This window comes from Anas acuta, chromosome 6, assembly GCF_963932015.1.
Source record: "Anas acuta chromosome 6, bAnaAcu1.1, whole genome shotgun sequence".
Lineage (NCBI taxonomy): Eukaryota > Metazoa > Chordata > Aves > Anseriformes > Anatidae > Anas > Anas acuta.
The window spans coordinates 25209072-25231815 of record NC_088984.1 but is presented as its reverse complement, the minus strand read 5'-3'; the positions used below and the strand labels follow the sequence as shown (position 1 = coordinate 25231815).

At 34.4% G+C, this 22744-nt stretch overlaps 1 protein-coding gene across 12 annotated transcripts in view; it reads left to right on the top strand.

The window, feature by feature from the left end:
• Window positions 1–22744, top strand: part of PDE1A (phosphodiesterase 1A) — a 222140-nt gene that overhangs the window by 160392 nt on the left and 39004 nt on the right. For 11 of the 12 annotated variants that reach the window (XM_068685892.1, XM_068685894.1, XM_068685895.1 and 8 more), the window contains 5 exons: window positions 6327–6440; window positions 16201–16383; window positions 16820–16886; window positions 17892–18008; window positions 19397–19537. In XM_068685892.1, coding sequence (XP_068541993.1) covers window positions 6327–6440; window positions 16201–16383; window positions 16820–16886; window positions 17892–18008; window positions 19397–19537 — 622 coding nt within the window. The remainder of the gene's footprint in view (window positions 1–6326; window positions 6441–16200; window positions 16384–16819; window positions 16887–17891; window positions 18009–19396; window positions 19538–22744) is intronic. The other variant, XM_068685899.1, reaches the window with a different exon arrangement.

Here is a 22744-nt window from a genome sequence, read left to right as displayed (position 1 = left end):
TGATTCGTGAAACCCTTAGCAACCACAAGGCTTCTTGTGCATATGCTCAGACATAGGAGTGACTGAGAAGTAGTTTCATAAAGCACATTTGCAGCACCAGAAATGTAAAATTTCTTTCTTGTGTTTCTCAGTAGCTGAATTTATTGAGACAGCAGCTCTAATTAGAAGAAATATTAGTTAGCTGCCTTGTTATGGTTTCAGGAAGCAAAACACACATCAAGGTCTGAGTAAGGAGCTATCAGTTCTAATTGCTCTCCAATGACATATTGGTCATTGCCTGGACTGGCAAAATGTCCCCATGTCAACACAATTTTCACTACCATAGTGTAAGAAACCTCAAAGTAGAGGTTAGCTATTTTGAAGTCACGTTAATCGGCCATGATGTAACTGCAGGTGGGAGTGGTGGAACAGGAGTGGCTACCCAAAGGAATAATTTCTGAATCTTTATTAGCATATTTTGGATTTTTTCCCACTGCTTCTCATCCATTTATATGATCTAGTCTCACACAACCATATATTAAAAATATTACAAATATATCCAGATACAATGGAAACTGTGATTTTCCTGTTTCATATTTATGAGAGACAATATTTATCTCCCGTCTTGCAGAAAACATGCAGAAAGGAAATTATAGCCTTTGTCAGCATAACAAAAAATTTCTAGTAATCCTTATGTTATTATTATTTTTACTTGAAGAAGTGTGGACTTTGTACATGATTGCTTGTTATTATTACAATTTATTTTTTATTTCTGATCTGTGTCATTTTTAAGTATTTGACAGAGAAACTGGATTATTTATACATAGATTTATTTTGTACATGCATGTTCTTAGAAAAATATAAAATTCAAATGATACTGAGTCACGTGTAAATAATTTGGTGAATTTATGTAGGGAATTCAAGGGAAAAAATAATACATTTTATTTGTCGTGACTTTTCCAAGATGAAGTTTTTCCATTTCCATTTTGGATTTTCCCTAATCAAACTATTTTCCTAAATCTTAAATGTGCACACAGGTCATACTACTTAGATTCTGGGAGTGGGTTGTTTTAAATAAAGGAGCTGAACTTTCCATTGCTCATGTGGTGGAGCTGCTGGATATTGTCCCTTTTTCAGATTGTTCATGTTTGAATGAGGATATAACTTCTGCCTTTGAAAGCTGAGGATCTGTTGGGTGAGCAATGGTTTATGTGGATCGTGAAAATTGTTCAGCTATTTACAAGAATCACTACAGGTAGCCAAATTAGCTTCCAGTTTTAATTTTCTAGTTTGATTTTTCAGAGGAAAATTTCCCACTTCTCCAAGTTTTTAAAAAGCTTCTGATGTTTAAACTGTAACTAGCCAGATTGTTAGAACACGGCTACTCTTCTCCTTACTTTTAATTTCATGTCACATACCAGTCCATTTTTAGTTTGTAATGTTCACAATGAGAGACAAATCACTTGTATAATAAGTTGCAATTATTGACCTAGTTTTCTTAGTCAATATTAAATTGTCTAAACAAAACATGGAATTACTGTTCACAATTACTGTTCTGTCCTTACTCTTGTTAACATGTTGTCAGTACTTGCTCATCATTTTGTCAATGAATTAATACAAGGATTTTCTCAGCTGGTTTATGGGAACATAATGATTTACAACTTGTAATTGTAGTTGAAGTAACCAATCACAACTGGCATTGTGATTAATAAATATTAAGAGAAATAACTCATGCCCCCTCCCCCCCCCAAATTAGCATCAGCATTTTTTAGTATATTATTATTGATTAGAATATTTTATTTTCAAATAATTATTATGCTATTTGTTGTCCATCCTTAAACAGTGACTTCCATTAATTTCAAAAGATAATAGGAAACAGGGTTTAACTATGGTTTACTCTTTGCAGTTTACTTCACTTCCTCTTTAATAGGAGCTGTTGCAAAAGCCAGCTATTTCGTACAGTTTCCAAAACAGTTTTAAGTTAAGTCCAGATGTGTAAGTTAGAAAGCTGGTTCTTTACATTGCTTGGTAGTAGGGAGGAACAGCTAGCAGATCAGGGCATTCTTTGGAAGTTAATTTCAGGTTCAATTTTCTTCCTCTGGTTCTTGAAGTCTGCTAAGCTAAACCTGTGACTCCCATTTATTTTCAGTGATCATTGGTAATTTTCCCTTTGAAAAGGAAGAGGCAGTCTTTAAAATCTGAAGTTGAAATTGTCATTTACCTCTCTACCTAACAATCTCCCTTCTTAATAAACCTGTTTCTGTCACCTTTCTTTGTGATCATTTCAATACATATTTAGGATAGTTTTTCCATCCATATTTCTTAGTATTGTTGAATGCTTGATTCCATAGAATAAAACGTTTTCTTTTGAAAGCATTGCAAACAGCCCTTTTAATCACTTATTACTTATCTTCATTTTCCCCCCTTATTACTGAAACTGTCATAGGAAACCTTCTCAAATAACTTAAAATCTGTCCTCAGTTAATCTGGTACAACCCCTGAAAGTTACAATTTCTCAAAACTTTAATTCAAATATTGGGTAAAAAGAGAATTTCAGTGGGGAAGGAAGGAAGAACTGCATCCTGATTTTGATACTGTTAATCAAGAACATTCAATTTCTGCTCCCAGTCAAATCCTTCTTTTCTCCTGGTTTGGCTGTGTTGCTGTCTGGACTTCAGCGCTTGTTGCCTACAGCTGGACAGAAGTGTCAGATGCACAGGGGTGAGGGCTGGGCAAGCACTGCCTCTGCTGCTGCTCCTGCTCACCTCACAGGAAGCGCTATCAAAAGTAGGTGGGAGCAGAGTGTGCTTGGATCGTCCAGTATTTTTTTAATACCACAGTGCTGTTAACGGTGTTTACCAGAAGATGGTTCTCCACCCACTCCCTTTATTACTTACAGATGTTTCTTTTACCCTTATGAATTGGGACTGCTAGTTTTAAAATGTTGTCAGTTGTCCTGAGATAAATAAACTCTTCTTCTCTACAAATCTATTTCTTTCACACCAGTTCATTTTTGTATTTCACAATTATTAGTGCACACCCCCCACCCCATTTTTTTCTCTTTGCTATTATTTCTTAGTATTGTGGTTCACAGGCAGCATCATACCAATAGCTCCAATTTTAAGTAGCATATCATGTTTTCTAATTGTATTTCTCATATTTCTTTTCCATTAATTACACTTAATTCAACAAAAGCAAACAAATAACAAACAGTCCTGTCCAGTACAGCTGCAGTATTCATTAGTTTTTAGTTCTTTTCCTTCTTTTCTCCATTTTACAGAACTTTCTTTGTCTTGCCAAATGATGGGCTATAATATTTTACCACTTCCTGTTTTATCTTATAAATTGACATATTTATTCTTTACCAAAAGAACATTTAAAAATCTTTGGCAATTTTCATTTAAAGCACAGTATTTTGAGTGCATGTGACTGTTCAGATAAGGTTATAATCCACTTAAGTAACTTAAGTCGCTGCCTCGGAAGTCCAGTTTTCTCAACAGGATTTCCAGGTGTCTGATCAGAAACACGGTGGAGGGATTTTATGGCTGTCTCTAGCTTGCTAATGGGGTATTATACCACACATGGATCCAGGCTTTCTTTGGAAGTGCACAGCAAAGGATGAAGGCTGATGGGAAGAAGTTGCTACAAAGGATGTTCCAATTAGATATTGGGGAAAAAACAATCCATGGTGGGGCCGGTTAAGTAATGGAACTAGTTGCCCACAGACTTTGTGCAATCTCCATGCTCGTGGATATTCCAAACTCAAGCCCCACTGCGATTCGATCTAAATTTCAAGTTACATCTAACTTTGAGGTTGGCCCTGCTTTGATCAAGGTCTTGGACTGGGTGGAGGTCCCTTCCAAAGAAAATTATCCTGTGGTTCTATGACAGAGCTGCAGTGGGTCAGCTCTCCGCAGTAAGCAGACGCTCTTGAGGACATACCTGCAAAGGTGCGGATAAGTGAGGTGACAAGGTCACTAGTAGTACCAATTTGTATGTGTTTTGTCTTTTTGCGTCTCTGTAACTTCTTCAGAATCACGTTACCTTTGCCTGAACAGCTTTTCCAAATTGCGTTGTTTGTTATTTTGTTTGTTATTTTGTTCTGCATTCCTCCTAGAGTAAGAACAATAACTACAGGGCAAGTCACATCAGCTGACTGCCACCTATGCAGTAAAACTTTGCAAGGTCATCACGGTTTACCAGCTCCCACAGGGTCTCCTTTCCTCCTGCGAGTATAAAATGATTCTACATATCTGTTTGATCTGTGTCCTAAGGTAACAGAGCCACACAGATAAGAGCTAAAAACACTACTGGAAATCAAAGAGTTTGAAGCAATTTTGATCTGCAATTGTACTGTAGCCTGGCTCTCCCCTGCAAAATGTTGCATTTTTGAATCTGTTTACCCTTCCACCTTGGAAAGTACAAATCCAAGATAATTTCAGCAAACAACAAGAGAACAGTGCAAGTGGTGAAACTGCCCTGCAGCTCTTGGCAAATCAGGGCAGTGGTGCTGCCAGCCTCACCTGGGCATTTTGGCACTGGTGTTCAGTAGGGAGTTTGTGTGGTGTGTGTGTGTGCATGCATTACTGAGGAGCAGACCTCTCCAGAGAGTTAATTGTGCATGTGCTGAGTACTGCTGGCTGTCTACTCAATGACTTAGTGACAGTCTCTAGGTGCTCTGAGTTGGAGGGAATTATGTCCTGGAAAGGCCTCCATATGCATAAGGTTGTTTCTGTGTAGGAGATGCACTCCCACGGTATTTCAGCCACCCACTTCACCTTTCTGAGAAAAACAAAACAAAACAAAACAAAAAAACTTGAAATTTCCCATTCTGTTTATTTGCAATGCACTGTGTAAAATGCCAAGTAATTATGGTTGCTAAGAGCCCTATTTGTCTTATGTTCTATACTAATTTCAACTGAATTAAGACTTTGGAGAAGTGAGGAAGCTGATCTTTTAAAACTCCATTTACTAAAATTATCCTTTCAGGCTTGGACATAATTATGCTTAAGTCCAAATACACGGGAAAAATGTGAAACTGGTTTTATGATGGAGCAGTACTTTCCAAATTTATGGGAGTTTTTTTCCAAACATTGGTTCATTTTTAAAAAATCATGAATATTAATTAGCTCAAATGAAATATTTTATATGCCTAATAGAAATAAATGGACATCAGGCTTCCATAATTTCATTTACCTGTTTATTATTTCTATCCATTTATTCATTATTTCTATCTGTTTTGTATTGTTTATATTATTTTTATATTATAGTATTTTTCCCATCAGATTTCTTTTGAAAGTAGTCATCTAGTGCTGACTTATTTTCAACCCACTTTTAAAGTAAATGCTTGTTTCACCCATTTTTTTCACATAAAAGGATTATTTCATGTAAATTGTTAAACTAATAATATACCTTTAAATAAAAAAATCTGTCTTGCATGATAAAAATTTGTAGATCATTTCAGCTAAGAGTTATATAGCACAGAAAGAAAAAAAGACTCATGCTTCTTTAAACAACCATTTAGTCACAGCTCTACACAATTACAGATAAATTTTTATTTCACTACAGTGCTGTGACTTCTTCATAAGGTTAAGGTGAGCAGTGTCAGGAGTGTTCTCATCAAAGAGTTTAGGAAGAATTTGGTGTTTATGTGGTTTGTCTGTGTAAGTGTGTTGCTACAGAGGCATGATGCATTACAAAAATCTCTTTTGGGCGTAGCCATGTTTGTAATGTAAAAGAATGTTCTCAAAACTAAAAGCAAAAACACACTTGGGAAAATATTTGGATTTTTCTAATGCCATAGGCACCACCTTTCTTCTGGTATAATGATGAATTCTCTGTAAACACAGAAGCAATAGAGCTCCACATTAGCTCATAATAACACATATTCTCCAGCAAAAACATACTGGATGCTCAAATAAAAAATAAAGACATTAAAATGAAACAAATTATATGTAGTGGATATTAAAGATAGAATTGACCTCCTAAGCATAGAAAAATCATAGTATGACAACTTGCAAAGTTTTGTTTATTATTTTTTAAAAAATTAGAGACTCAGGCATCATAGCAGTGTCATAAATTAATATAAAATAGCTCTGATCATAGTTATTGAGTCCTCTGACTTTTCTTCATAGATCTTAAAAATTTTGGCAAGCTGCAAAAATAGACAGTTGATTATTATGTGTGTTCTAAAACCTTTTATTTTATTTTATTTTATTTTTTTAAAGATGAGATGCATTGAAAGTCTCTTTCCTTTACAGTAGATTTTCCATTGCTTCAGATAGAAAATGCTGTTACTAAAATTTGATATAAGCAATGCACCGACATTTTTATTTTCTTTTTCACAGATTACGATGCTTGGTGAAGCAGCTGGAGAAGGGTGACATTAATGTGGTGGATTTAAAAAAGAACATTGAATATGCAGCATCTGTGCTGGAGGCAGTTTATATCGATGAAACCAGGTAAGTCTGAGAGAATAGAACCATAGAATGGTTTGGGTTGGAAGGGAACTTAAACATCATCTAGTTCCAACACCTCTCACTAGACCAGGTTGCCCAAAGCCCCATGCAGCCTGGCCTTGAATACCTCCAGGGATGGGACATTCACAACTCCTCTGGGCAACCTGTGTCAGTGCCTCACCACCCTCTGAGTAAAGAATTTCTTCCTAATACGTAATATAAACCTACCCTCTTTTAATTTAAGACCATTTTTGTTTAAAAAAGGAAGAAATGTTGGGAGTCGCATTTTAGAAATATAGTCTTTGCATGCACTTGTAAATGATGTGAGGTAAAGGTCTCCACAAATCAGTAGAATAATATATGGCTTTTACGTCTCTTAGTGACAAGGTTAAAGCACATGAAATTCTAAAGGTCAGATGTAGCTGTCTGAAGGGTTTGCTTAGTTCTTATCTCCCTCACTTGTCATATGTCCATGGTATAAAGTCACAAGAATTTTCATAAGGAGGGATGATGGGCTTTCTTTCCCCCAAAGGCCATATACTGATAATCATTCTGAGGATTGTATCTCTGAAAAAAATGATCTGTCTGGAAATGACATGCTCACAGAGATGAGGCAGGATATTGTAATCTGTCCCCTTAATACATAAATTCATGAAAAGCTGTGATTTATTTTATAGTATTTGATGCTTTGTTTATGATTATTTTTACTGGCAGTATGACTGGCAATCATCTTTAATGTGGGTTGACTTGAATGAAATTAGAAGTTCTAAGTATTTGGCTTCTTGAAAGAAGTTTAAGATATGTACTATAATCGATGTTAACTAGCCAACTTACAGTTTTTATTTCAACTTGCTGGCCTCTTAAATTTTTTTTTTTTCTCTAAGCAGAATGTTCTGTTAAAATTGTCTGCCAAGCCTTCTTAAATCTTCTTCAGTGCTTCTGGAGCATACAGTCTATGTCTAGTCTTGATTCCATATGTCCATATGACATTTAGGAAGTCTGCCATCATACTAATTATTGCATGGACCTAAGTATCTCATTTGCTGTCTTGCAAGTATGAAAATTTGGTACATCATTTAAACTACAGCTCTAGCTTTTTCCTGTTTCTTTCCCTTTGATATGTATGATTCACTCACCAAACCTCGCAAGTCTGTGATCTGGAGCACCTACTATTGAGTGATAGAAAGCCTACCCATTTGGACACAGTACGATGAAAACAATAGCAAATGAAGTTGGTATCCATACTCTGTTTTTCCCAGATTACACTATAGACTAGGTTGGCAGAATCACTTACACCGGTGTCCTGCCTTTAGAGTTAACACACATCTAGTTCCGTAAAAGATGATAAAACAGTGGTAAACAAGGAGACTTCCTGAGGAGCCTGTCAACCACAATGTCATTCTTAGGGACACTGTTGGAAATATTGTTATTGATCCCAAGTTAAATGCACAACTCGAAAAGCATCAGAAATCTCAGTGAATTTGAAAGAGCTTATGTTTACAGACTCAGTTAAATTAAGCTTAACTGAACAGAAGAAGTTCAAACTCACTCAATAGGTGTTATAAATAATTCTGACAAGTCTTGCAGAATTGTCTCCGTTAGTACCTGACACTTGGCTCAAGGTAGTGGAAGAAGGATTTTTGGAGTCAAACAGGAAATAAATACAGGCTGATAATTCAGTCAGGACAGCTGTTCCATTCCTTGTAAACATAGCGCTTTATTCATGCTAAGTGAGAAGAAAGTAAGTCAGATAAAATGTGGATGGAAATTACAAGATTAAAAAAAAAATAATAAAAAAAATAAGTTTAAATTTTTAAAATTTAAACTTTTGTGGTGAACATTTTTAAGTTGTTCTGGATAAAGTTGGAATATTTTGTTCCAATCATGGGCTTATTTTATGCTTTTAAAGTGTTTTAATACTTTATCAAATAGACTTGATTTCAGGAAGATATTTATCTGTGCCATTTCAATTCCACATCTAGATATTAGTTTGTTTTAGACTGTATAATGCCCTTTCAGAAGACTTTAACCTTTTGAAAACATTTTTGAAAGTTGACTATATTTCACTAATATATGAATTAGATCTGTTGTATATAGCTAGCAATTTCTTTGAACATCTTTGTTTGATTCCACAAGAAAAAAAAAAAAAAACAACAACAACAAAAAACAAATACAAGTTATTGCCACATTCTTGAAAGAGAAAGGAAATCTCATTAAGGGTAAATGGTTTTATAATAAAATGTGTCATCTGTTTGCATGAGAGATTTGGAAATACTGATGTTATTTCAATGATACTATAATGCTGAACAGAGTCCTTGAGAAAAAACTCTTACTAAAAATGTACACATTCTGATATGTATAACATTAGTGAAAAAGGAGGTCATTAAACCCAATCTTTGTGACTGCTGTTATAATAACCATTTTGGACCATACTGAATTTCAGTTCACTGCTCTATTAATGCATCAAGTATTTCTGGTGTCACCAGACATCAAGCAGGGACAAACAAATCTTCAAACTGAGGACAAAAGGGAAATGCTTTACATTGGGATTGTGTCACTTGCAAGAGTTAGAGTTAACATGACTTCATATCAACAATTGCTGGCATGACCCTTAAGAGTGCACCACAGAAGTATTTGTGATAGGAACATGCACGTGTATCTTTGTCACATGGAGTCTAAGGAAAAAGAAAGGGGCAACAATTTGGCTAGATGCTGGTGCTCACAGAGCTCTGTGTAACAGAATGAAGTTTACCAACTAGGAATTCTCCCCTGATTCCCAGAGTTCCCAGGGTGAAAAATGATCAGTGTAGCCTATTTTTAGGCAATGTCCAGTACACAACTTTAATTACATTTATGAGCAGAAGAATGCTGTTGCCAGGTGGTTTCAGGATTCTCAGTACTGCAACAAATTGAATCCATGGCAGCAGATCTGTCTGAGACTAGAAATTAATATCTCCAAAAAATAATTAACTGGTATACTAATCTTGTACCCTTGTGCCTTCTCTTTCACTTTCTTATCTTCCTTATGGCCACTGTGGCCATCAATCTAGATTTGGCAGCTTCTCTGTATTTTAAAATAATCTAAACAATAACAAAACTCAGTGAAGGCTTTTTTTTTTTTTTTTTTTTTTTTTTACATTTCTTTGTCATTATATTTTCACAAGCTATATGTTTGTATTGGTGTTGCAAAGCTCTAAATGACCACTAAATCAGCATGGAATAGCTGCTGCATAGCTTAGCATCTCACAGCAGGAGTTGGTTGCTTAACATTACAGGGCCATTTGCATTTAGGTCCCACTTGCACATGGTGTACAAAATACAGTTGACTTTGTGAATCATGTTTCACTGATTATAAGGCTCTGCTTATGGAAGATGTACTAATCAAGACAACGTTATCTGTTCAGGGTCATCACTGGTGACATTCACACTGGCAAACCTTTGCAGGTTCAAGGACTGAGAGAGTGAAATTCTATTACATCAAAGAGATTTAGGTTGCTCAATTTTTTAAAAGTGTATATATACCCGATCTATGTACTGGAGAAGACTGATTTGTTCATTTACACATGAAAGTAACTGTGTTTCATTCTCAGTGCATTATGACACTCAGTCAATGATGTAATTTATTTTAATTCAGTTGTCATCATTGTGTAACTAGACAATATTTCCCCTCAAAGTTAACTTAAAAATAAATCAGGGAAAGTTTAAAGAAAATAATCTTCCTAATGATACATGGATAAAACAAGAGGAAAGAGGTAACTCAATTTGGTAATTATTTGCCAGAAGAAAAAGATGGACTTTGAGCCCTCTCTGAGATGACTTAGTGGAGGAGATATCAGAATTGACAATTATTAAGCAGGACAATTATATGACATGAAATTAAATCTCAATCTTAAAAAGTCACAATCAGACAAGCTTGCTATGAGTGTATATTGCTGTCCTCCATATTGAACCCATGGTTAAATGTTCTTTGCCGGAGTTGCTTTGTCATTAATAAATGTATCATTTGAAGAAAATCATTCAGTTCATCCATTAAGTGAATCCATAAATGGTATTGAGAAATCATTCAGAAAAAGCTTGTTGTATTGAGATTAATTCAGTGTATTTCACTTGTATAGAAGTTCAAGGTAAATCTTCAAAATCTTTTGTACTAAGCCAAAGGCTATTCTAGAAGGAAAGCTTAAAATATCATCAAAATTATTTAAAAACAAACAAAAAAAATGAAGTTACTGAAAATCTGTTAAATTCTGACTGCAATTCTGCAGTTCATTTCACGTTCTTTAATAAATCAGCTGCATCCCTTTTCAAAAGTTACTGATTTTTTCTATGTCAAAGTTATACTATTAATTTATTTGAGAACCATGACTCTCAGTAGTTCCTATCCTATAGAGCATACAGAATATCTTGGTAAAGCAACTGAATAAAAATGGGAAAATATATCAGTTTACAGGTATACTCCTGGGGAAAAAAAAATCCTGGCCTGAATCTTAAGATTGTTGATGGCCTTTGGTATGTAGGTCTGTATTTCTGAATAGAAAAGGAAGTTGAGAGGCAGTATGTGTCAATAAGCGAATTTTTCCAGTAACAATGGCCCTTCCCCAACAGTTATCTGCTGTTGTAATAATTGTATTTCATCCAGAGTCTTGAGTGTTTATTGTAATTAATTGATCTTTATCTGAGGACAGTTCTTCTGAGAATGTGCCAAATTTTAAGAGTGTGACATGTTTGTTAATGCACTGTTTGTTTAGAAAGGCCTTTATACACTAAAAGTGCACCACCACAATAATTTTTGCAATTCATTTATCTTCAGTGGAAGTCAAGATTTTTTTTTTTTTTTTTACTGCAAGTAAGTGGAAATTGTAAGGGAGAATAGAGGATGTAAATAGAAACTAAATATATTGATTCATGCTTTTTCAGGAAGATAGTGAGAAACTACAACACAATTAATTGATGAAAATGTGAATTCCATTTTTGGACCTTCCAAAAATAAGATAGGACTTTGAATTTACTGTTAAGGAGTTGGTCATCAGCTTGATTGACTGGCTAAATGATGAAGAGTTAATTCTTCCTCTGGCCCCCTAAATGCATCATTGCATTGTTTGAAATCTTTCACCATCTCTGTTAGGCAGAATGACTGATTGGCACTGATGTGTTTTTTTTTTTTATTGTGTAGCGATTATCTAATTTTTTTTTTTCTTCATTTGCTATTCTTTCATTCCCTCCACAATATATCAGATTCCTAAGGGAAAAGAAGTGTACTTCTGACTAGTCCATTACCATATTTAAAATTCTGATTAAATGAAAAGAGAGCTAGAAATTATCACTACTTGAATTTTGAAGAATTATTCTTGACAGAAAAACACAGTACTATGACAAGAAGATCGGGTTATTAGTTACTATGACTGCAGCATTAATTGATTGCTAAGCTGAAATGCCGTGGACCATACCTTACCATATTCCCACTACTGTCAATGGGAGCTCCAATCATGGAATGAATAGAATTAAATAACCTAAGCCTCCCCCTCTCCTTCCTACACATCTCTCTTCCACATATTGCATCTACTTAATAGGCTTATGATATATGGGCAAAATAATTGTATGTAACCCTGCAATTCTGAATTCATGTTGAAGAAAAAGTACTTTCTGTGGACCATGCTGTTAAAGCTTCTTTGTTTTTTTAGCATTTTAAAGTTTTGCTTAGTTTTAGGGAAGAAAAAGCTAAATCATGTGCCTTGGTATATTTATATATATATAATTAAACCGTGCTATTGGAGTTCATGCTTCCCAGTTGTACCAATGGGATTCATATTGGTACAGTTTTTCTTCTTGACACTTGCTACTTTATTCGTTATTTTTTTCTGATGGCATTTTTGAATCTAAGTAAAGTTTTATATTGCAAAATGTTAAAAAAAAAAACAAACCTCTGTAACATTTGGCATAAATTTTAATGGTTTAACAATGTTTGTCTTTGTAAAGGCATTCCGAATAATCCCAAATAATTTACCTGTTCAGCTGTGATCCATGAAGCAGCAGGTCAGAGCAGGAAGTTTACATAGTAGAATTATAGAATACAAAAATATTTAAATATATTTTCCTTTTATCTAGACAGTAGTAATTTTCACTAGGCAAAACCCAAGTGCCAATAACTTCCTATTGATTCACTGATTTTACTGAAGCTTTTAAAAGTTGTGCATTCTAAGTAGATATACATTAAAAGACCAGTAGTATAAATGCTCAGGAATAAAAAGGTTCTTAATATACATTTCTGATTATTACTTTTTTCTCCCAGTAATTGTAGAAAATGTTGCACTGTAGAATTTTTTTCAAAGCAATGATGATGTGATAATACTCAGTGGTTGCACCAGAGTGACATCATAATACATCTGCTGGGAGCCAGCCTTTTTTTCATTTAAGTTCTAACCAACAGGAACAAGACAGACAGACCTGTAGCAAAATAATAATAAATGGTGGCTTATCAAAATCAGAATTCAAGGGGGATGAAAAAATGAATTTTAGCTACTACTGTAGTGTAAGTGGTAAAATACTATTAATACTTCTTGTTAATATGTGTGAGTTTTGATGCTTCTGCTGAAGGTTCTTTGGGTTACTTTTAGTAAAATTTATACATGTATTATTACAAATATGTATTATATAGAAGTACTGATAAAACCATTTCAGATTTTTACATCTTAAGGTATAAATTTGGGTAATTTCAAATAAGTGTTTTCATAATCAGTAAATAAAAGGTGAACAATTAAAGATGTATTTCACAGAATCCACAAGATGGCATATGTATACATACATATACACTCATGGAAATATAATGGAAATACTATATTTTTTTAATAAAGGTATAGATAGGTGAATAGAAGTGGACAAAAATAATGAACTATTAAATTAATTCAATACTGGATTCTAACTATTTGTGATAATTAAGTGTACTATGCATAGTGCAATATATATACATGTATATAAAAATATTTTCTAAACAAAATAGCCATCAAATTGTAGATCCATCTAACCATCCATTTATTCGGCTGTGTAGATCCATAGATGAACTCTGTCTCTGTAATTACTGAATAATGGCAGTCATTAGTTAATTTATTCCAAGGCCATTTCTAGCAATGCATATGCCATGTGTAATTTTCCCCAATATGAATTGTATAATTCAAAAGGTCAGGAAGATGTAAGAAGTAGACAGTTACTAGCCCTTGTTTCCTCTCCTTAAATGTTGTCTCAGTTAGGTTTCTGAAAAGAACTAATTCTTCTGGAGAACTTAGTGAGGTTATATGTTGAAGGTGTTCTGATCTGAGGTATCTGTAAGAGCTGATATTTACAAAGGATTGTGCTTACAATGTAATTCTGTGTTATGGTTGCTTTCCTGCTGATTTGAGTAGGAACCAGAAACACTTAATCTCTGTCTTTCACATAAAACATTGTTCAGTCACCTCTCATCAGAAAGGAGTGGTGTCATGAAAATTCCTGGAGTGTTCAGGAAACTGAGCAAAAGATCTTGGTTCAACACTTTTCAAATTCTGGTTTCTCTTTTCTGTCTTCATAAAGTAACTTAATTGCTATCAGGTACACGCTGAATAGTCCTCCTGCTTTACAAATGAATGGTTAAAAAAGTTAGAGAAACTGCAGTGTGTCTTCCTAGCCTTAATTCTTTCTCCAGTGGCCAATATCTATCAAGATATTCTGCACCAGACTGTAGAAAATTTGTGTAGAGTACTTCATGCAGTGGGCTCTGAGATAGACTAATGACAGTGGTCCTTTTATTGCTGGAATAATTTCATGTCTTTTGAGTAGCATTTTGGATAGTTATAAAACTGTTTTGGGATTATAATGTTTATTCCTGATTATACTACAAATACATCAAATGCCAAGTATTCATCAGAAATAAAAATGTACTGATCTCTCCAGGGATATTTAATATCAGCATTAGACTAGTAGGGATTTAAGTGGACTATAAACATAGTTTTAAATTGGTGGAATAAAATCAATCTATAGTTTTTGACCTATTGGCAGTCTTAGACTGGGTTCAGTTTTGCAAGATAATTTACACAAATACTTTCTTCTGCAGAAGTCCTTCTCCTCAAACTTAAATTACTGACTTCTGGTGAGTTTCCCACTGCCAGAAAATTCTCATAATTCTTGTCCATTCTGCTCCTCCTGCACCCTGTGTTGAAGACACTTGTAGTCTAACAATTTTATGGCTGTAAGAAATAGGAATATTCCTGCTCTTCTTTCAGTAAGCAGTGATGATGTTAGGAGAATTTTATGTATTTTTATTTTTTATTTCATCCTAGTTGTCAAGTCCTACAAGTCCTATGTTTCATTGTTCACAAATAATTTGTATGCCACATCTGGTGTCATGCTTCCTACTAGGCACTGTCCTCAGGATTAGATGTACATGTGGACTCCATCACCCATGTTTTTGCTCAATTCTTCTGTATGCCAGAAATGACCTGGATTAGGCAAGGATTTGAAAATGGTGATGAAGAGAAACAAAGAAAACAAAAAGTGTGAAAGAGCTGTTAAAAATATATTAAAGTGTACAGATAGGATGAAGAATCTGTGGAGTTATATATACGCAAATCAAAGTTAAATATACCTTGTCCACCATTGCTTTGTGTCCAATTCATGGAGATTCAAGTAGTTTCAGAAAATCACTAGAAAAATACATCTACATAATCAAATAATGTCTGCAATTCAATTGGTGCTATTTTTAATAAAATATTTTTGAAGGATGGCATGCTTTTCGTGTGTTCAGATCATCCCGCCTGAAGTTTCTTGCATAACTTAATGAAGGAAAACTTAGTATCAGAATAAATAAGCAATTTGGTTCTCAGAAAATCCCAGCAGATGAGTGATATGGGCAGGTAATAGCAAGAAAAAAGCAGTTTTCCTACTACTGGTATGTTCATAGAAGTGTAGAATTGAAGTATTGAGTCTGTTTGAGGAGAATATTTAGTTACACGTTTCTTCTAAATAAACTGATCTCTAGTTCTGTTTAAGTGAAGTTACTTTTTACATTCTGCAAAAGGTATACATAGCTTTTCTATATTTTTAAACAATTAAGAACTTTGACAGCTGACTTGTAATCTAATCTTGTATAATATCTTTACTGTTATGATTTTGTTACCCTTCCTTCAATAGGAACGTCAATCTCAAAACAGAAAGAATTCATTCTCAGTAATACTTTTATTGCACTGGAGTAATGCAATGGACATGTACACAGGGTGTTCGTTGAAACTGATTTGCCATAGTGTTTTTAGGTAATATATATTTTTTTGCATGTAAGTGTGAAAACTTTTTTGATACCATTTTGGAAGATAGATCAGATGGGTCATAGGTATTCTTTGTTATTGCATCAACCCACCATTTCTAGAGGCATTTCTGTCAGCCACTCTTATAAACCTCTCCTTGGGACTTTATAACTCGTTATTACACTTCAATCCACCAAAGCTGTTAAAATCTCAGTGGAAAATCCTTCACTTGCCTTTCCTTGAATATCTTGCATTTGAGCATCTTTTACATACTGGAACATGAACACAGGAAGAAAGGAAGACACCTGCTGTGCCTGCCTTCCTGGAGGCCTGAGTATGTCTGCCAGAGAAGCATTTGAAGATGTATTAAGTTAATCATATAGACAACCTCTGCTCCTGTTAAAATAAGTTTTGTTAGCTGTTCACATGTCCATACACCTTTTGCTTCAATCTGCCATCTTCTCAGTTACCTTTTATTAATTTATATTTTTTTTTAGGAGGCTGTTGGACACTGAGGATGAGCTGTCTGACATCCAGTCAGATTCTGTCCCGCTGGAAGTACGGGACTGGTTAGCTTCTACATTCACAAGGGAAATGGGAATAGTGAAGAGGAGACCTGAAGAAAAGCCCAAATTCCGAAGCATTGTGCATGCTGTACAGGCTGGGATTTTTGTAGAAAGGTGAGAGTTATTTTTTCAGTACAGCAAGCATTGCATTTAACCACAGTGTCTGTCTGTTGTTGAAGATCCCATCAAATGGTGGCAGAAGCCTGAAGCAAATCTTTGTGGCAGTTTTTAGGTTCAACTTCTGTAATCTTTGTATTTTTATATATAGAAATCCAGATGAGACCTCTACTTTTGTAATGAAATCTTCTGGATTTTGGAAAATTCTGGGGATAAACATTATAGCTTGGAAATTTCTATATGAACATGTACCAAAGACTGCCTGAACACCAAAAAATAATACCCCAAGAGAAGAATTTTTCTCAGAAGTTCATAAAAAGACTTATGTCATCTTTGGGATCAGATCCTCAAATAGCTTATTGTTGTTTCACAGATTATGAAAGATAAAATTTTAATGGAATTCAATGGCTGAACATTTTATTTCTTCTTTTAGGATGTACCGTAGAACTTCTAGCATGGTTGGTTTGGCTTACCCAGCAGAAGTGATTGTAACGTTTAAGGTGAAAAAAAGTTTAATTTTTGTGGAATTTGAATGTATTAGTACTTATTTTTAGTGACTTTTAGGATGAAATTAATGCATTTTTTCTACTGAATGTACCCTAGCCATATTTACTACTACAGAACTGAACACAGAAAACAGAGAACTTTAATAGTTAGAACTTCACAAATAGCATATGATTCTGTTTGCTGTTTCACTGTTTAGTTGTGATTTAATTTAACAATGTTATTAGAGCATTAGGACAAAATCATGTAGAAATGTTTATAAAAATGTCAGAGCCATGATTATATCAGCTCCCATTAGTATGGTAATCAGTGTCTCAGCAGTATTTTTTTCCTTTTTGGAAAGAAAAAGGGGAAGTAGTATTGGGACAGAGCTAACAAAAGAAGCTACAGTTTATGGAACAAGTAAATAAAGTCTGTGAATTTAATGCATCACTGTAGTTTACCCAAAAGTCAATCTCTTTTTTGAGATTCCTATGGCTACATCAAGTTCCTATGGCTTCATAAGCAGTATAGAACAGTATATTCTGAGAAAGGATGTGGTACCTCATGTTTTTTCCTAACAGCCTGAAATTAGTGTGTTATTCACAAATTGCTATATGGCTATATTGTTAATGACCTTGCATAATAGCATATTTCAAGGACAGACATTCATATTAGCTTCTTCAGGTTCTACAGAAAATTTTTACTCAAAATGTTAAATGTAAAAGATTAAGGCTTTTGATTTGAAGTGTAGAAAGTTGCATAGGTCATGTCATGAGTATTTTATTCATAACCATCACAACTATTTTGATCATTAATATTGAAATAGTCATCAATGTGTTATCAACAGGAAGAGTTCAAAAGACATGGACAATAAAAAAAATAATTGACCCCACCCCCTACAAAAACAAAACAAAACAAAAAACTCCAAACCCACAAAATATCTAAATATTTTTTCCAGTGATGAGCTGGAAAACTATTTAAACAGATGGAAACTACATTTTTTTCCCCCTCATTTACAGGATGTTGATAAATGGTCTTTTGACGTATTTGCCCTAAATGAAGCAAGTGGAGAGCACAGTCTGAAATTTATGATGTATGAGCTGTTTACTCGATACGACCTTTTGAGCCGTTTCAAGGTCAGAAACTATTTACTAATAAAAATACGTATACAAAAATAAGTATGTCAAATTTAAAATATAAGAAAGCCAGGATATATTTGAAATGTTATTTTATTGTACAATGCAGTGCAGAATTTTGTAGATTATAGCAATTGGAAGATATTAATATGCCAATAGTTCCACTGAATGAAACTTCACCCAGAGCAGGCAAATGTTTCTGCAGCCCAAGAAATCGAATGCTATGTAGACCCATGTCAAGTCAGTTTGGGATGGGATGTTGCTATTGAGCAGTTAAATGCCTTAAGCATTAAATAGATTAAATAGATGGAAGAAAGATTCCTAATAAGGCAGAAAACTGTAGTTCTACATACTCTATTCATAGCCTAGTTCGTAGTGTGTTGGTCAAAACTGTTGAGAGGTTTCAACTGAACCTTCCTCTCCAAACCAACTTTGATGATATACATAGAGAAGGCTGCTTTTAGATAGTGTTTGCAGGGTGTTGCAATACAATATGGAATATTTATAACCAGCTTTGAAAAGCTGAGATTAAAAACTGGGTCAAGTGTCAGATTTATCACTATGATAGTACTGAACTAAAGTCTCAATAGAGTTCAAAACCTCTCCACAGCAAAATTTTACACCCTTTGAAGAGGCTGGCTCATTTTGAAGTTGGTTTGAATAATGACTTAACCAATAACACAAACTCATCTTTTCCCAGGAGTGCTCTGGGTGCTTGAAGTCAGAACCACATCAGGGCCACCACTAACAGCACAGTCAGAAAGTACACAATGTTATTGGCTCGGTGGGCTTAAACCCATTCTCAATCCCACAGTTTACCTTGCAGGGCTTTAAAATATTAATAATAATAAGTATTTAAATAAAGAAAAATCTTAAATAATAATTTAAAAAATCTTAAGGAAATATCATTTCATTATATGGGGAAAAACGGTGGTAGATAGTACTTGCACTTCATACATTGCTTGGAGGAAGCAAGAGGGAGGGAATGAAGACTATCTGATTCAAGGAAAACTTGTCTCACGCAATGTAATGCTGAGGAAGAAAAACAAATCTTATTGTTTGGCTGCTATCTGTTATACCTTTCTTATATGAGCAATCCATGCATACAGACAGAAACCTCTAAAAATGATTTGATTGATAGGTTTAGTCTCTTGTACACTAACCAACTCCTGTGCATGGTGCATGTAGTAGGATGTAACATCTACAAGAATTGGATGAAGACTTCCAGAAGCATATTAGATTTTAGACCTTTACTTTTTAAATTATTCGTTTCTTATTTATTAACTAAATTCTATGATGCACTTATTTGTGGTTTATTTATTGCATGATTAACTTTGCATCTGTTGCAAGAAAAAATATTTATTTTAATTTTTGCTTCCCTCCTCCAGATCCCTGTTCCCAATCTTATTACATTTGCTGAAGCTCTTGAGGTTGGTTATAGCAAATACAAAAATCCATATCACAATTTGATCCATGCAGCTGATGTTACTCAAACTGTGCATTACATAATGATTCACACTGGTATCATGGTAAGAAATACTATGAAGTTCAATTTACTTCTTTTTGCAGACTCTCTGATGTTTTGGATAAATGTGTATGTGTGTGTTTTCAGTAAAAAGCTCCCCTGAAAATTATGCAGAGAGATTCCAAACTAGTTCAGACTGCGAACTTCATGTAATTTTAACAGTTTTTCCAGCTTGGAAATCTCCTGATGCAGAGGAAAAAAGGGAAAAAAAAATCTTAAACCGTTTTCATTTTTCATTGCCTGGGTTTGTGCATTGTGTATCATACTGAAAGGGGTACATTTGCAAGAGTGGGAATGTGAGAATTTTTGCTTCCACATTGGAGCCTGGGAGGTGTGATCAGGCAAGGAAACTTTAGTATTTGCTGAGGTCTTGGCCATTGAAAAGTATTTTGAATCAGTGCAGCCTTACTCAAACACTCTGCAACTGCTTTTTCTTTAAGTTTATATGTATAACCTTATTTAGGATTGCCTTTACATACTGAATGTGCCTATATTGTTTTGCATTACTGCAATATCTCAGTATTCTTTAGTAATTATTTGGGAATCTGAAGTGAATCTGTGCAAGCATTTTTACTCTAAGCACTTATCTTTCACTTAATACGATTAGTGGGAGGTTCCTCACTATCAGTTTGCTCAATAAAAGTAAATATTGACTGAAAGAAAATGGACATTTCTGTTATGTTCTTTTGATGATTTGTCTTCACTATGGATATAACCATTTTTTCTTAAAAACAAACAAACAAAAAAAAACAACAAAGCAAAACAAAAACAAAAAAAAAGTGGAAAATGATAGCATTTGATTTCTATTTGCAGAGCCACAAAACAATTCCATTAGACCTTTGGAAAGAAAAATTTTCAGGCTGAGTTTGAGTGTTTGTGCTTCAACATATAGACGATAAATGAAAGTCATTCACTTATGATCAGCCTTTTCTCACTGAAAGCTTTGCCATTGACTTCAGCAGAGGCAAGAAATCCCTAGGCATTGCAAGAATTCTGTAGCATAATGGAAGCTTTTTACTTCTAAACTACGTATTAATACAAGTGCTACTTATAGAGTGAAATCTGTAGTCTTCACCAGCCAAGATTCTCTTCAACATTGAAAAATTTCCTTTAGAAAGACTTCTATATGAGACTGAAGAATACGCTGGACAACTCTCTGACTCCAAACTACAGTTGTATAAGATGTTCACCTACAGAAAACATATTTTGATAAAAAATCTTGAAGGAATCATGGTTTCTATCCTAGACTGGTCTTCTACTGTGAGGTCAAGTGCAAGCATGAAGTCATGTGAGACATGTCTCTGTTGCAGGATAAACAGCTTAAAAGGGAGAAAAATCCCTTTGTTCTTCAGAGATTATAAACATCCCCATTGTAAACATCCCCTTGGCCTGTGTTCCTACCCCCTTCAAAAAAGGCAGTAGCATCCCAGATTTTCTTTGTGATGCCAGGACAAGGTTTGAATTTTATGAGCTATCCCACTCAATTTGGGATGTTTATCCATTGACTAAACAACTTTGCAACACACTTCAGGTGTCTCTGAACACTGAATGAAGGAATCTGTTTTGTGTTTGAATATCTGCTATTTTACCAGGTGCACATGAGAATGAGAAAGGCCTCTCCAATTGGCAACTTAACCTTGTAACTGCACTTTGATGTGATTGAGACAAATATTTTTAGAAAAGTATAAACTTTGCTGTTACTGTGCTGTAAAAGATCATTAATCTTGCAGTGCCTGTACAAGATATTCCTATAAAATTAGGGCAGTTTTTAAATATTCACATTTGAATCGCTGAATTATGATATTGGAAAGTTCTTGGAAAGTTATCTAACTAGGACGACGCTTAGTCAAGAGTGCCTTCAAACAGATGCAATTTGCCAGGCAGAAGAAATGTTTATAGAAATCAGTGTTTGAAAGAAGGCCTAGTGATTCTGCAGCTTGTAAAGTATTTCTGTCCCAAATGTCATTTGCAGTCTGAGAACTCATCAGTATCATGCACAAATGTTCTGCTTAACAGTTTTTTTCCCCTTTCTTTCCTGTTGCCCAGTTGATTACACCCTTACTGAACCCTATTCAGTAATGATTTGAAGTTGGCTTCTCAAACTATTTTTTTTCAGATTACTGCATTGGCTTGCAGTAACTTTTTTATTGCTACTTGCAGTAGCTTTTTTAATTCTGCTATATCATCTAACAAATTATTGGATTTGGATCATCAGTTTGATGCAATCGTATAACAAATTTCTGTGAGTTTTGCAAACTGGTGTGTGATTTGAAATTCTTGTGCTTTTACTGTATCTTTTCAGAACTGGTACTGACTCCCAGATCTTGCAAAGAATTGCTGTCATGCTTGTTGAGTTCTGAAAGACATACAGAAGCAAATGTTAGAAAAAGGTTGAAGAAAATCCTTTTTATGACTCCTCTTGAGGAGGTCATACATTTTGTATCTTTTATGGACACCTGGAATACAGCCATATTTTGGCATTTGCCAAAATTCTTGTCTGTTCAGAACTTATCCTTTTCCACAAGCCTGTAAAAAGATTTCAGTGAAGAATAACACATTTTCAGAGTCTCATTTAAAGAAATAAAATGTTCATTATATTTTCCAGAAGATATTGGCTGTCTATCTTAAGAAAAAAGATTCAGACACTTCAGATGTGTGTTAGAAAGTTAGATATCACAGATGGCAGACAATCTATTAAACTCCACAAGATTTTAAATCCCAGATGATACAACTAAAATATATATCTCAAGCTAGCATTTATGAAGTCTTCATCTTTATAAAGATTCAAGAATCCAAATCTCAGGGAATACATCTTGTAAAGAACTTTTGAGTCATCGATCATCTTCCCACCAACCCTTTTCTCCTCCCACGTACCTGTATTGCTCAAATGAAAGGAAAAAAATGTCTTTACTGTCAACATGTGTATTGTCAGATTCCTGTTCTTACTCATTTTTTAATCCACTGTTGTTTAAAAAAAAATAGTTTGAACCAGAGTTCATGAAAAGTTGAAATGCATCTATTTAGTTATAAGAAATTTATAGTACTGTAAAACATTTCTCAATAGAAGAGATCTTTTCCAAGAGTTGTTACACCTGCATCACACAGTATCTTCCAGGAGGGAAGTAGATTCCATCTCTTTGTAGTCTGTCAGACTTCCAGACACAAGAGAACTGCTTTTCCCTCGATCTTTGAAGAAACAATTCTTAATTTT